Genomic DNA, 16,805 nt, shown 5'->3' on the forward strand with positions numbered 1-16,805 from the left:
TCACTCCAGTCAGGTGGTATGGTGACCAGGGACACCTTCACACTTAGGGGTGATGGAGAGGTTCTCAAGTTTAAGATTTTCCGTGTGGTGAGCTGAAACCAGAGTCATACTGGATGCAAAATGCCTTAAAACGCTCGTGAAACCAGCAACATGTCAGTGGAAGCCCCATCATCGCTCTGTTGATATGTCTCCAGGAGCTCCCTGACATGGGTTTATCCACACCATCCACACAGCCCATGCCATCCACACACAGATACTTTCCATGCAGGAATACTTTCTTAGGTGCTTCCTTGCTGATAGGATTTCTTCCTCTCCCCCATCAATCGACAGTACTTAGGATTTTGTTAGGAATAAAGAACTGCTAAAGAATAAATGAAACGGGACCAAGGGATTGAGCAAAAAAGCCAATTTCTGTTTGGTCCTATAATTGTAACTAAGCACAAGTTATCCTGCCAATTAACCGGGACCCACAAACGAGCTGCACTGGAAGCCCACGTGAGGTTCTCACTTTGCCCCCTAAAGGCTCAGCTTGCTCAGTCACGCCGCCAAGAGGGTGGGGTGAACCTCCCTGGGAGAAGCATCCATGACACTCCGCTAGACACTCCCTGCACCTCTTCTGGTGAGTCACAGCCACGTCCCAAAGGCGGGCGGGCTTGTGCAGAGGAGGGGCATCCAGTGGACAAAGGGCACTTGATATGGTGAGAATGGCCATCCAAGGAGAGCACTGCCGACAAGACGGAGGAAAAGGGTAAATCAGCCTGGACAGCCTGGCCCAGAGCAACAGTTCAGGCACTCAGCATGGCAAGGATTCACAAGTAAGGAATCACCTCACACGACAGCTCCCGAGTGGACCTGCTTCACCAAGGTGCAGGTAAACATCACGATGAGTTATGACCCTGACGGAACCCCAAGCAGCCCCAGCGCAGCGAGTGGAGACCAAACACAGCCCCAGAGAGGCGGATGCCAAGAGCTTGCTGCATCCAAGAGCTGCATATGTTGACCAGAAATCTCCAGAAAATGATGATAAAATAGGTGAAAAATAATGAGACATTGTCCCCAGGAATGTTCTCTGAATACAGAAACCTCAGCAGCCTGGAAGACTCTACTGAACACAGATGTGCTACATTTCTCTCTAGCCTTGTAACTGCAAAATCACATCTGCTTCTTGAAATTTTTTCTTCTTACAGACTGTAAGCACAGTTGGGGAAAAAAATCTAAAAATTAAAAAAACAGAATAGCATTTTAAATGGAAAAATCTCTCAAGTAAGCTACAGAAATTAAGAACTTGTATCTACTCAGAAATAGATCTCACGGTTCTAGTGGCTGGGTATCTTAAGGAGCTGCACATCTGGACTTCTACTAGCGCCATATAACTAAAGTTTGGAGTTTGTCCTGGCATAAAAAATAAACATAATTCAACCCCACACATTCACTCTAACCTTGGCCAGGCTACGAGGGGAGCAAGCCACGTGGCACCTCCAACTGAAAACGATGATGTGTGTGCATCTCAACTGAACTATACTTTTGCTAAGTTGTATTCACAGAACGATGACTCAGACCCAAATCAATGTACCTTGAAAAGTTATTACAATAAAAACTTGAGGTTTCTAAAATGTCTTCTTCTTACTCTCTTTTTGTCACCACTATCACAAACCCACCCAAATGAAGCTCCATCTGGGGGGAAAAGTGTGGTTCATTCTGGATACTTGTAGCTTGTCCCAATTAATCTGGACAACACGCTTTTCTAAAATGCAAACCCCTCTGGAATGGGAATGATCTCTTTTTAAATTGCATAGCTAGGTGGACTTTGGGTACACAATTTTCCAAAAGTTGTGTGGCAGCATTCACCCGATGGTGGACAGGGCCAGTGTATGAAAGACACTTTCCCCCTTCAGTCTTTATCAGAAATCCAAATGGCTTCAGAAATGCAAAGTAGTATTAACCATTATCCCCACTGCAGCTCGGCGGAAAGTGGTAAAAGAACAGAAGTATTTGTGGGTTGACACCCACAGAGCCGACAGTACCACATGCTCCTCAGTCCGACCTGTATGACAGGGACAGATGTGGGGGTGACAGGGGTGTGCCCAGCGAGTGTGACTCCTGAGGGTGAGGCCAGGACTCCAGCCACATCTGTCCATCTGCAGTCTTTCCACCACATCCCCTTCCTTGCCTCCATTCCCACTCAGGATGCTATTAACGATGTTTTTCCTTTTAAGTTAAAACACACAGACTCCCAGTCTTTTAGCATTTCACCAATGTTGTAGTATCACCTGGCACAGGAGATGGGGAGACAGAGAAAAGAGGACCCTGTGAACCAACCTTCACAGGCCAAAGTGTAGACTCACCAGCTGAGAAAGTCACTTAGCCCTGGGGAAGGGGAGGGGTCAACACTGGGTGTTTCCAGGAACACTGGTGGCTGCAAACTCTGAAGTCCTGATTTAGGAAAATTGTGCTTGATGAAAAATACTAAAATCTTATTATATAAGGGTGTTTGCTTCTATATTTCAATCCTCATTAGCCAGTTTAAGTAGTAAGAGTAAAGGTTTCTCCCCAATAAACAATGGAGCACATTTCATGGTAGAAAGACCACGCCCCTCTCAAATTCTGTTCTCCATTTCCTCTGGACCCCGCTTCCCTGGTTCAGGTGTTTCTGCTATGACTTCCTTTAGTCATTCTGACCTGTATCTCTTACAGGGTGTCTTATTTCCCCCACATTCTATATTAATCCTATTTTTGAAGTTGTCTTATAGTACATTGGTTTGGGGTATGCGGCGCTATGATTTTAGCATGTGTAGGTTTGTGGAACCAGCACCACACTCAGGATAGTGAACATTCCATCACCTTCACAGCCTCTCTCTATAGTCCTGTTCTCTGACCCTGCAGTTCTGTCTCTTCCCGAACGCCACATGAGTAGAACCAGATCTGTGTCACCTTTCACTCCATGAAGGACCTCTGGGACCCCTCGTGGCTGTGGACCCGAGGGCCTCCCTTCCTCCTGGAGGTGGTGCTCCTCTGTACGGATACACCACAGTCTGTTTATCCATTCACCCCCAGGACATTCTGGTTGTTTCTAGGTTTGGATGGTGATGAACAAAGCTACTATAAACATGCTTGTACAGGACTTTGTATGAACCTAAGTCTTCATTCCTCTAGGGTAAACCCCCGGGACTGGGACTGCGGGGACATATGGTAAGGTATGTTTGTTTTTTGTTTTTTTTTTGCGGTACGCGGGCCTCTCACTGTTGTGGCCTCTCCCGTTGCGGAGCACAGGCTCCGGACGCGCAGGCTCAGTGGCCATGGCTCACGGGCCCAGCTGCTCCGCGGCACGTGGGATCTTACAGGACCGGGGCACAAACCCGTGTCCCCTGCATCGGCAGGCGGACTCTCAACCACTGCGCCACCAGGGAAGCCTAGTAAGGTATGTTTAAAGTGACAAGAAGCCACGCACTTCTCCAGAGTGGCTGCACCGCTCTGTCTTTGCACAGCAACGTGTGGGAGTCCTGTCATCCCAGTTCTCACCGCACTCGGTACCGCCAGCCTTTTTTTGTTTCAGTCATTCTAATAGGTGTGCAGTGGTGTCTTGCTGTGGTTTTAATTTACATTTCCCTAACAGTTAATGATTTTGAACATCTTCTCATGTGCTTATTGGCCAACCTTAAATCCTCTTTGGTAAAGTGTCTCTTGCCCATTTTAAAATTTTGTTTTTTTTTGTTTTTTCCTTATTTTTGAGTTTTGAGATATCTTCATATATTCTGGATACAAGTCCTTTGTCAGCTATGTGATTTGCAAATATTTTCCCCAAGTTTGTAGCTTATCTTTTCTCTCTCTTAGCAGTGTCTTACAGAGTAAACAGTTTAAATTTTGATGAAGTCCAATTTGCCAATTCTTTTCTTTTGTGGATCAGGCTTAGGGTGTCAAGTCGCTGTGCACAGTGTAAGTCTGAGAAAGTGACAGGACAGGAGCTGGCTATCTAGACACCAAAGTCTGGAAAAGGGAGGGTCTGTGTATGGGAAAGACCACAGAGAGACGTCCAGAGACCTGGCCGCCAGGCGGGCCTGACACCGCCAGGTGGGAAATGTCACTGAGGAAGCTGAACCAAACCAAAGCCAGGTTCCTCTTCAGTAATATCAGGGGGTTTAACTAAATAACCTAAAAAAATATATCTTTAAGTTATGTGATTTTTAATAGCTCTTTTTAGTCTGGAGAACTCGGAACATGTGACACTGTTTGTCTGGGCCCACCTGCACCATACGAGCACAGCACAGTCAGGGACGGTCACAACCATGCTGAGTGACCAGGAGGGGACACCACCCAGTATGTGAGACAGGGTCTGGGCTGGGTTCATGCTTCAAGCTGCCCCACCCAGTGGGAGAAGGAGACAACCCAGCCCTGCTCACAAAATATTTACACAGAGCAAGAACCGTCTGAACTGGTCACCAGAAGTCACCTCGCTAGGAAAGAATGTAACTTTATCGAAGTTTTAATGGATATGGTTTATCTGAGAATTACATGTCTACGGAGATCTGTGGTACAGGTAACAGAAGCTCTGTCACTCAGAAATGGAGGGAAGTAAAGACCCACAGACACAGCACAGCAGTGCTGGTGAACGAACTCTGACGGGATGGCTTCCAAACTATGAAATCTCATCAGGGAATCGAACCAAACAGGCCGGATAACCAGGCAGATCTAGCATTTTCTTATTTTCTAACTTCTCTCCGTGTGATGTCTCTCGATGGTTGCCTTGTTTGTCCAGCACTTGTAAATGGTTTTCTTGGTTTCAGCCCATCTTGGAGATGAAGCTGGCCTAGAACAGGGAGGAGCAGCTCCCCTGAGTGGCAGGGCGCTGAGCCTTCTGTCTCTAGAAGAGAGCTGTGCGAGCGTGACCAGGACAAGGCAATCGTGGAGCCCAGTTAAAAAAGCACTCAGCGCCTGGCCCCCTGGCCCTCTGCTTCCCGACTGCAGTGACCCCTGGTGCACCGGGCTGCCCAGCACAGACAGGACTGGGGACACGAGGCCAGCAACACATTCTCCCCACCACCTGACACCAGATTGCACCAGCACTCCGATTTGGAGAAAATCAGCAGCTGCACATGCCCAGAGCAGCACAGTTTCGAAAAGGAGCAAGTGTCACCGGTGTGCCTTACACTACATACACTACATACAGGGGTTGGGTTGGGGCACACGGAAAGCCTGCACCCTCCCTGACCCTTGCGAATGTGACACACTGAAGTCTACGGTCCCTGCTCTGACCGAGCTAGCACCGCCAGCTCCCCGAACACAGCTCTGCTGCTGGTTCCAATCCCGACCTCAAGTTCCTGCTGCTCCCCACCCAGCCTGCAGTGCCAATCTATCAGCGCATCCTCCGGCCCTGCCTCAGCCAGCACCGCCTTTCCAGCAATGGCTTCGAAGTCTCCTCAACTGTGGGTCAGTGGTAACCAAGAATCAGCTGTGGGCCAGGCAGTGGTTTAAATCAAGAATCAGCTGTGGGCCAGGCAGTGGTTTAAACCAAGAATCAGCTGTGGGCTGGGTAGTGGTAACCAAGACCCACTCTGAGCAGAGGGGACCACCAGGTCTTCCCATTTGTCCTGCTGGCACTGATCAATGTTACACTAATTCTTTCTTGTCACAATATCCCATTTTGCTTGTGGACAAAAGCATTTTGAAGCAAACAGATGCAGTGACCAGTCACATGATTTCCTTAAACATTTATCCAAAATTTAATGGAAGAAATTATACTCGATGAACCGTTTGCAGGTATCCTAATTATATTTCGTTGATTCTTTCTTTTAAATTTATTTGTACCTATGTTTTACATGTCTATATTCTTATAAAAAAAATTAAACAAGATGGAAAAAAATCAGTCCCTAACACTGCTCCTCCCTGCTTCTTGCTCCAAATTCCACTTTCCTACCCAGAGTGAAGTGTAACTATTTCATTTCATGCCTTGTTGATATGTACACACACACACACACACACACACACACACACACACACACACACAGTTATGCACGGTTTCAAACATGTGCTCGGCAGCCCACCATGGGTGTCGGTCTTTAACAACATGTCCGACAGGCCACTCCCCGGTGGTGCACAGGCCATTCCCTGTCAGTTCAAGGGTAGCCACCACATTTTCTGTATTTGCCTGTGAGAATGCACATGATTGAGTCCACTGTGCCCTTACAGTGGGTGTTCAGGCATAATATTTTTGTGTATTTCCCCTGACACACAGGCAAGTTGTTTTCCAGGAGAGAAAACTAGAAGATTTGCTTTTCCTACCTAATGTAATTAAAATCAGGCTTTAACTGTTTTAGCACAAGATTTTGTATATCAAGACTTTGGAAACAATTTGCATGTTAATTCTAGAAGAAATGGGGTTCGGAGCAGAAGCGTTAGGAACTACCTAGGTGAATCAGGATGAATGAAATGAACACGCAAACAAATAAACAAAAAATGCAGGTCAAGTTTAGAGCTGTGAAATGGTGTACTGACCCGAAGAGGCTCACGACAAGAGCAGACAAGCCAGCCCTGTGACCTGGGAGGACAAGGAGAGGCCGAGCAACCGCAGCACATCCTGAAGGACCCCTCCTGCAGGGACCACTGCATCTGCCCTGAGATCGAATGTAAAATTGGGGCGGGGGGGATGGAAGGTTGCAGAACGTGAAAGGGAACATTGAAGAACATCGGGAAGATGCTAAGCTGTGATCTGACGTTTGCAGCTGGGGAGCAGAGTGATGATCTCTATGTGCAGAGTGATGGATCTGTATAGCAGTGACCTGTATGTGAAGTGATTGGTCTGCATGTGTAACGATATGTTTTTACTTTGGCTCAGTGTTGGAAGTATTTTTATTTATTTATTTATTTATTTATTTATTTATTTATTTATTTAATTTATTTTTTTTTTTGCGGTATGCGGGCCTCTCACTGTTGTGGTCTCCCCCGTTGCGGAGCACAGGCTCCGGACGCGCAGGCTCAGCGGCCATGGCTCACGGGCCCAGCCGCTCCGCGGCATATGGGATCCTCCCAGACCGGGGCACGAACCCGTATCCCCTGCATCGGCAGGCGGACTCTCAACCACTTGCGCCACCAGGGAGGCCCTGGAAGTATTTTTAAATGTTCAAAAGGATTCAGCTTTTATTCTTTTCATTTTAATATGGCCCCAAATTTAGCTGTGTTCTATGTGACAATCACAAACATGGCCTTAATCAGAGAACAAAAGAACACACCCACATGAAAGGGAAACAACCTGTGCCGACAGGAAGTACTTCTGAGAACCAAGAGTGAAAAAAGGAGACTCTCCTCACACCAGAAGCCACAATAGTTTAAAAATCTGACTTACTTTTCTATCAAATCCAGTGTGACTCCAGGCACCAGACTAACGCATTTCTGCATGCAAAACCTGCAGAGAAAGAAAAGAAAGTGAATCACAGCAAAGGGATATTTAACAAGAGAGTGCAACAGTCCCACAGAAAAAGCAAAGAGAGGAAGGTGAGGGTGGGGATTGCCATGGTGAAAAAGTAAACCCTGTTTTTCTTAATTCTGTCAGCTTTTAGGTTTATGAAGAAAATCTCCCTGCAGCCTCTCAAAGGGGCAGGAACACTGAGCTGCAACCGTAGGTCTTCAGTGGAAGAAGAGAAACAAGTCTGTGGGATGGCAGGGCAGAGCCCCCACTGTGGCAGGGGCTGGGGGCACGTGTGCACAAGATTCCACAGGACAGGAGGGTTCCACCCAGATGATGAACAGGCTCCACTTTTCTATTTTTCCTTCTTAAGCAAGTAAGCTGGGGAGAGTGATGGAAGAATCAGCGAACCACCCCCAGGCACACAAAAGAAATTCGTGAGAGAAGACAAAGAAAAGTGAATTCAATTATATCATTTTAATTATCATAAAATCATAGGAGTCAGAGCTGCGAGACTTAACCTTCACTGCAGAGCCATCCTGGAGGGCTAGGGTGGGACTGTCCAGGCTTCACCTAATTTGTGTGCACCAACAGGAGGTCTCAGACCATCTCTTTCTTGCTGTCAGGGCTATCGCCATGCAGCAGGACAGAATCAATGGTCGCATGGAGTGAAGAGGCAACTTAGTATCAGTCGCAGGAGAAATGTAAAACATTTAATTCATCGGCTTTAAAAATTAAGAACAAATAATGCCCTCCATAAAAACAGCATCAGGCACACAGCAAATACACCCACAAAATGTATTTTAGTATCAATAGTGGATGTGAGAAGTGGAGGAAGGTCGGAGAAGACCAGTAGGCTCAAAGGAGGGGATGAGTACAAGGAATAGGCCATATTCAGGACACGTGGAGTGAGACGTGTACGGTGGGTGGGTGGAGGTGGGGGAGAAAGACAAGGAGACAGAGAGAGACCCAGAGGCTGGAAGATGACAGACAAGGCCGTGAAGACGGCGTCTGGTGGGCCACTGGCTCCCAACACGCAGCCCTCCAGCAGGGGGGAGGGTGGGGGGAGGGGAAGAGGGGACTCTGTGCACCCAGCCCCGCCAGGCTCATGGCCTCGGGGAGCAACGCCTCGCTCAGCCAGCAGAGGAAGTTATCTTCCTGGCTGTGGCTGGGCTGGTGCTCTCTATTCACGGAGCAGAAGAAACATAAATGAGGGCTGTGTTTGCCCAACACAGACAGAGACCCTCTCCCACCAGCACAAACGGCTGGGCTGACCAGCTGCTCCGCCGGGCCAATCAGTCCCTCCAGACAAATCCTCTGTTTACTCCGCTGGCGGAGAACTCAGCCCGTCCGCTCCCGCGCATCACCGCAACCGCCGAACCAGCCCACATGCAGCTCTGACAGCGGCTCCATGTGAATCAGGATCTCTCCGTGGATAGAAATGGTCTACAGGAAACGCATTTTCCAGTCCAATTCTGAGGCCTATGTAAACAGGGCTGCTCTGTCATCTTTCTCTCTGTAAGGCACTTACTGATTGGACCTCTGCCTTCCCATAATGACAGTCTGTGCCAGACTAATCCTTTTGTCAATAACAATAAGCTCTGGACAAAATATAAACAACCACCACTTGAAAGCACCAAAGAGCAAACAAATACAGGCAGAAAGGGAAGCCATGACCCTTAAAAGAAGAATAACAAGGTCTGCCTTAACCAGCTTTTCCCAGGCGTGCTCCCCAATTCACACAGAGCCGGGGACACTGCTCAACGGAAAGGAGATCAGAACCCCAGGCTGCCAGGAGCTTCAGGGGAAGTTGTAGGAAGGAGGAGTCAAACTCTGCGAGCAAGCTCTCCTAGGATCCTGGGCTGAGCCCGGCACTACACAGGCGTGGGCCCAGACCCCGAGGAGCCCCGGGGACACCAGAGCTGAAGTGCTGAACACACTGGGCAGAGGTTTCCACACTTGCTCACTAGCAGATATGCATGCAGATGGGGACAGCCAGTGCCACGTTAGGGGGCTATCAACACCTGGGGCTTTCCACTGACACCCTATGGGGTGGTGCCTCAGTTACAACCACGGTCCAGGATTCAGAGCCTCACCCCAGAACTATGAGCAAAATCAAAGGAGACCAGTCCTACAGCTAAGAGACCTCAATCAATTAAACCATCTACAAGAACAGAGCTAAAAACTCCTCAGAGGAAGACAACAGAATCAGTGTCTCATCCACAATGGAGAGTATTCTACCTAAAATCAAGAGAAAAATTGTTAATAAAACCAGATTCATTGCTGACCACATTCTGGAATCAGACTTTAAAATTATAAAAATAATTATTAACTGGGAAATAAGTATTATGATAAATCTGCTGAAAATATAAAGTTCCATTAAGTAGGAAATTAAAAATAGGGCCACGATGCAACTTTAAAATATTTATGATATGGTTATATGCATTAAGAGCATCATGGATAAACCAGTGACTGACAATCCACAAATTGTACATCAGCCAATATTTATTCTTTCTCACCAGGCAAAATCAGAGGCAATAAAAATGGCTTGACAATTCCACAAAATTGGATATTAGTAATTATGACAATAAACACAACAGCTGGCAGTCGGTTAGTGCTTACTCTTGGCGCTAAAGCGCTCATCAACAGGCTCTGGCCACTTCTGAATCCTCTTTGTCTGACTTGCCCTTTCCGAACTTCGAGTGAACAGTTACACAGCACCTGACCACTGCTTACTGCCTGCCTGCTGACCCTCCAGGCCAGGGTTTCTCAGCTGTGTACTAAGGACTCTTAGGGCCAGATCATTCTTTGCTGTAAGGGCAGCATCCTAGCCTCGACCCACAGGATGCCAGCAGCACTACATCCCAGTTGTGACAACCAAACATGTCTCCTGACACTGCCTAATGTCCCTGGGGGGCAGAGTCACCCCCTTGAGGCCACAGCCCTAGGCCAGGCCCCAGTCTCTCTCACATTTTCCAGAACAGTCTCTGCTTCCACTCTTGCCTGTGCTCCTTATTCCTCTCCCAGGAATTCTCTACCCAGCAGGCAAAGCAAGCCTTTTAAGAGGAAATGCTGTGATAAGTCATTTCATCTTGATCCTCCAGAGGCTTCCTCCCATGAAGGATGAAAGGCAGGGTGCTTGCCTAGCCTCCCAAGGCTCTGCCCTGGGCTTCCAGTCACTGCTCTGACTTCACTTCCTCACTCTCACTCTGCTTACCCAGCTCCATTCACCCTGACACACTTCCTGCTCCTTCAACATGCCAGGTACAGCCCCACCGCAGGGCCTTTGCACTTGCTGTGCCCTCAGCCTGCAACACTCTTGCCCCAGATAACTGGCAAGTTTACTCCTTTGGTTTATTTGGGCTTCTTCTACCTTCCCTGACCAGCCTAAGGAAAATAGCACCTTCATTCTCTACCTGCATACCTGCTTTTTAAAAATAGCATTTCTTGCTACCTTATTATATATTTGTTATTGCTTGTCTTTATCATAGAAGATAAGCTCAATGAGTACAAGGACTTCTCTTATTTTCTTCATCAGTGTGCCCCCAGTACTTAGAAGGGTGCCTTAATATATAGTTTTGATAATCCATAAATGTGTCAACAAGTGAATATGGTATAAGATTAATTTCTAATATTTCACATATATCTTTTTTTCCTGTTGCTCTTGAAAGTGAGTGGCTTCAAGATTTTTATGCAGAAAAAATTAATTAACGTAAAAAAACCTCAATTGTGTAACCTTGTACACTATCATATAACTGTTGGATGCTATTGCTTCTGAGAATTCTAAAAAATATTAATTCTTTTCTAATTGAAACCCCCCCACATATTTACCATAAAAAATTAAAAGTACAGAAAATTACAAGTAAAAATTACCCCCAAACCTAAGATAACCATTAACATTTTCACATTTACCTCTTAGAGAAAATTGAATCATGCTGATTTATTTTGTTCTAGGAGAAAAGGAAATCACAGTCACTGGAACATCCCAAACAATACAGATGTGTGTAATGGAAAAGTAGAGTCTGTCCTGCCGCCCCATTCCACTGCTGACTGCTCCTCTGCATCCAGACTGTGCCCAGCACACGTGCACAACCAATATCTACCCTTGGGTTTTGTTCATTTTTTTTCTTACCATAAGAGAATTTGCCATACACACCACATCTGTGTTGTTGTTTTTTTTTAAACATTTGTTTTCCAGCATTTTCCAACATTCAACAAAGTTGAAAGAATTTTAGAGTACGCTCCTGCATCCCATCACCTAGGTTCCACCATCAGCATTTGATTGCATTTGCTTTATCACATCTCTGCCTCTCCATTAATCCATCTCATTTTTGGTGTGACAGAGGATATGGTACACTTGCCTGTAAATTCTTCAGCACACATACTGAGATCTCAGTATCTGTTTACTGTTTTTGTCTTTTGATGTAAGATTACATACAATGAAGTACACACATCTTAATTGTTCGTTCACCAGGTTCTGACAAATGCACATGCCCGTGTACCCAAGCTCCTACAGGGACCACTACCAACATCCCAGGGAGTTTTCTCTCGCCCTTTCTCAGCCAATTCCTACTTCCTCCCATTGCCCGCAGAGGCAAACACTGCTCTGATTTTTCTACTGATTTTTATTCCTCTGTTCTAGAGTTTCACATACATGGACTCACTCATCAAGTATGTACTTTTGTATAAGGCCTCTTCCAGTCAGCATAATGTTTTGGATGTTTATCCACGTTTTTGTTTGTATCATGAATTTATTGTTTTGTTGCTGACTGGTATTCCATTATATGAAAAGGCTGCAGTTTATACATGCTGTTCTGTAACTTGCCCTTGTGTATCATGGACAATATAAATGCTGATGCATAGAACATTACCTTTTTCATGAACATAAGTGTGCTGTCCTCGGGATGCATTCGTAGCAATGGAACTGCCTGACAAATAGGTACACATATCGAATGACCAGTCATCTGATGGCTCTCCAGAGGGAAGTGCCATTTACTGTCTCATCAAGGCTGAATATACCCACTTTTTAACTTCTGGAAAATACTGGGTTTATCAACATAAAAGAAAAACAAACCCTCTGTTCTACTGATAGGTGAGAAATGACACATCATTGGAATTTCTTTGATTATTATTGAGGTTAAATGTCAACTAATAATTTTTCCAGTTCTTTGTATTTTTCTTTTGCTTGTTTCCTGTTTATGCCCTTCTTGTCTTATTGAGTTTAAAAGTGCCTTATACGTTAATGGAACCAACGGTGGCTTTGTTATATATTACACAATTTTTCTCAATTTATAATTTTAAGTTTTGTTTTCTTTGCCATATAAAACTTAAAATTGGTGTTTAATAAAATCTATCACTTCCTTTAAGCTCTTTAATTCTCCTGACAATTTTTCCAGTACTTTTGTGAGTTTTCTTTTTTACATTTAAATCCTCGGTATATTTGGTATATTTATTTTTTCAGGTAAGAGGTAAGGATTAAAAAAAATTCAAATGGTTAGCCATGTGCCTCATATAGTATTGATTAATTCATTCTTTTTCCAAATGATAAATTCTTATACAGTAGATTCTGTTTCTGGAACGCTCTACTCTGTTCCATGGCCTCCAATGTCTGCTCTTACTCCACCTGAACCTTCAAAATGCATTTTAATAACAAGTAGGACAAATTTCCTTTCACACATTTTTTCAAAAACTTCTCATGGGTCTTCTCAAACATTTATCCTTCTACTTGACCTTTAAAATTACTTTATCAGGGCTTCCCTGGTGGTGCAGTGGTTGAGAGTCTGCCTGCCGATGCAGGGGACGCGGGTTCGTGCCCCGGTCCAGGAGGATCCCATGTGCTGCGGAGTGGCTGGGCCCGTGAGCTGTGGCTGCTGAGCCTGCGTGTCTGGAGCCTGTGCTCCACAGCGGGAGAGGCCACAACAGTGAGAGGCCCGCATACCGCAAGGAAAAAGGAAAAAAAAAATTACTTTATCAATATGTGCCAAATTTATGGTTTAATTTAAGGAGAATTTATATCCTTAATCTTCTGGCTCTCGTCATGTAATAATAATGTGGTCAATCCCTCCATTTATTCAAATATCCTTTCGTATCAATCAGTAAAGTTTTATGGAATTTTCTATACATACGTCCAATACACTCTTAGCTTGTTTATGTTTTTTTTTTTTTTTTTGGCTGTGTTGGGTCTTTGTTGCTGCACGCGGGCTTTTTTCTGGTTGCGGCAAATGGGGGCTACTCTTCGTTGTGGTGCATGGGCTTCTCATTGTGGTGGCGCATGGACTTCTCATTGTGGTGGCTTCTCTTGTTGTGGAGCATGGGCTCTAGGTGCGCGGGCTTCCACAGTTGTGGCACACGGGCTCAGCAGTTGTGGCTCGCGGGCTCTAGAGCGCAGGCTCAGTAGTTGTGGCGCATGGGCTTCGTTGCTCCGCGGCATGTGGGATCTTCCCAGATTAGGGCTCGAACCCATGTCTCCTACATTGGCAGGCAGATTCTTAACCACTGTGCCACCAGGGAAGCCCCTTGTTTGTGTTTTGTCATTGTTACTGCTGCTACTGTGAATCAGATTTACTCTCCTTCCCAACATTTCCTTACTGGCTATTTTTAATATATAAAAAGGGTAACAATTTAAAGGAAATTATTGTGAAGTATACCATATATGAAGAGTATATAAGATACAGATGTGAGTTTAAGGAACAATAAAGTAAATATAAGCACCACACAGATTAAGAAATAGCACATCACAAAATCTAAAAGGCCCCACGTGTCCCCGCCATGGTGTCTGCTCCCGCCCCCTCCCCAGAGGTAGCCTGTACTTTTATGGTATTGATTTGTAGTCACTTAGCATTAGTGCATGACGATAGCTGCTAGTTTAGAAGGTTTCTCTTATGTAAAGGAAGTATTCTTCTATTTTTATTATAAGTTTTTATTAAAATTCATTTAAAATTTTATCAAATAACTATTCTTCTCTCACTTATTAAGATGTTGCCTTATATTGATAGGCAGCCTAACAGAAAGTCATCAAAACAGTCCTGGAATGAATCTCACTTGGCCAAAGTTTATTCTTCTCTTACTATATGGCAGGATTCTAAGTGCTAATATTTCATTTTGAACTCATCTGCAGTGTGTGTCTGTGTATGCATATGTGTGTGCCTCTGTGTGTTTGTGTGTATGTGTATGTGTCTGTGTGTGTGTATACACACTGCATTTGTCAGGCTTGGTACCTCAATCATGGTAACTTTATGAAGAGAATGAGAAAGCTTATATCAATACTTGTTGAAATATGGCCTATGCTTACATACTATTTTATTACCATTTGTTTTATTCCATATTTCAAGGATAATAATCTATATGTTGAATCTTCATTGTTTTATTTTTCTTGTTTCTCATTAGTTTTTACTGCTGTTTCCTGTACTCCTGACCAATTTTAAGGTCACAAACTTCAGAATTAAATTTGATTTCTTAAACTTTCTCTTTGCTAGCTCTCTTTTCATCTTGATGTACTGTTTTGTCAATCTCAGTATTTATTCATTTTTTTTCAGAGACCATTTTTCTGTAATTTCATTGAGGATACAAAGCATATGCTGCCTCCTTTCTGGAGCCCCTTGTAACCACACCTGAGTTTATGCTGATGAGGTGACTCAGGGTGGGGGCTGGTCACCAGAAAGACCGACACTGGCTAACAGCAGGGAACTTTCAGCCCCATGCTGACCTCCAGCCTCTGACCTCAGGAGGGAAGGAGGCTGGAGACTGAGCTCTAAAAAGAATCTTGAACAAAGAGATTCGGAGAGTTCCTGAATTGAGCTCCAGGTTGGTACTTTGTGGAGGGGGTGTGCCCTCCACTCTCTCCCACATGCAGGTGACCCTCCCCTCCAGTGAGAAAGAGGGGCTTCCCCAGCAGTCTTGCTCTCAGCACTCCCTGTGCAGGTCTAGCCTGCACCTGGGTCAGAGCTGAGAGACACAGGGCAGGAAAAGACACGCAGAACTGATCCCCATTATGAGTGTTATTCACGGTCTGATTTCAGTCCCCAAGGTGCCGCTCACTTTCTGGAGTCCTCGGGTAGCTGCGTTCTGTGCAGAGGCTGTACTGAGTGTGGCCAAGTCCTTCTTATGGGCCGACACTGAGGTCTCCATGGATGGAGATGCCGCGGAAGCTTCACAGATCAGACTATTTTAACCAAGTCCTTCTGAACATGAAGCACATTGCCAGAGATGTCAGGCTTTTAAAGGAATTTTGGGAAACAGCTCAAAGTGGCAATACACTATTAAAACAAGACAAGCAAATTCCGTGACATTTCATTTAATGTAGCAGGTTAAAAACAAACAAAGAGGGGTTTCCCTGGTGGCGCAGTGGTTGAGAGTCCGCCTGCCGATGAGGGGGACACGGGTTCGTGCCCCGGTCCGGGAAGATCCCACATGCCGCTCCGCGGCTGGGCCCGTGAGCCATGGCCGCTGAGCCTGCGCGTCTGGAGCCTGTGCTCCGCAACGGGAGAGGCCACAGCAGGGAGAGGCCCGCGTACCTCAAAAAACAAAAAAAACCCCAAAGAAACAAACAAAAAACCCCACATGAAACAGTGTGCCAATCATCTGGTATTTGTAACTAAATTAAGAAGTATGCCATGTATATTATTAGGGGAAAAAAAAGTAGAAAAAGAGACTTTTGTAATTTACAATCTTTAAATAGCTACCACTTTCAAACGTACAGAATGGCTCACTCTCCTCAGGAGCTTCTAGACCAGTAACCAGGACAAGACACAAATGAGGTTCAGGGGCCAGCTGTCTCAGCTGACCTCGTTGCTTCAGAGGCAAGCAGCTGAATGATGCTCGGAATGAGTCTGTCTTGTTCCCGGGGCCAGAGCCTGGAAGACATCCCAGGGGTCCCTTAAGTACCTGCCCAGTGAAAGCAGAAAGAACTTTCAAGGGAACAGTGCTAACTCTGCAAGGGTGCTGTCATTTTGGTTCAGAAGAGGTTAAAAGGTCAAAACAATTGTCATAAGGAAAATAGAAAATGCATATTTAAGTACTGGAGGGTAAATATCACAATTTCTGTAATTTACTAAAAATAGCCATAAGAAGAAAATGATAGAGCAAGTAACAAATGTAAGATTTGGGTTATGAGTACAAGGGGGTTTGTTTTATTATTCTCTTGACTGTTTTGTTAGAATGGCTGAAAACTGTCCTGCAATGAAAAGTAAACAGAGAAAGAGAAAGAGAGGTCAAAGCAGATGTTCCTACGTTGATGAGTCAACGTCAGGAAAACACTCCAGGAAAAGATCTAAGTTCTCAAAACTTGAGCAGTTTGTTTCTGTTTTTGAAGAATGTCAAGATGTAAAGAGGGGCTTCCCAGCCCCTCCCAGCCCAGCTCATCTCCGTGGTCATTAAGAGTCGGTCCTGACAGCAAAGCCCCTGCACTTAT

The 16,805-nt window shown here is 45.2% G+C and overlaps 1 protein-coding gene across 2 annotated transcripts in view; it reads right to left on the minus strand.

Moving 5' to 3' along the window:
- The window catches only part of RPTOR (regulatory associated protein of MTOR complex 1), a 342,733-nt gene that overhangs the window by 116,316 nt on the left and 209,612 nt on the right, over nucleotides 1-16,805 (minus strand). For both annotated transcript variants that reach the window (XM_060081126.1, XM_060081127.1), the window contains exon 7: nucleotides 7,337-7,396. In XM_060081126.1, the coding sequence (XP_059937109.1) occupies nucleotides 7,337-7,396 (60 nt within the window). The remainder of the gene's footprint in view (nucleotides 1-7,336; nucleotides 7,397-16,805) is intronic.

This window comes from Mesoplodon densirostris, chromosome 18 (assembly GCF_025265405.1).
Source record: "Mesoplodon densirostris isolate mMesDen1 chromosome 18, mMesDen1 primary haplotype, whole genome shotgun sequence".
Lineage (NCBI taxonomy): Eukaryota > Metazoa > Chordata > Mammalia > Artiodactyla > Ziphiidae > Mesoplodon > Mesoplodon densirostris.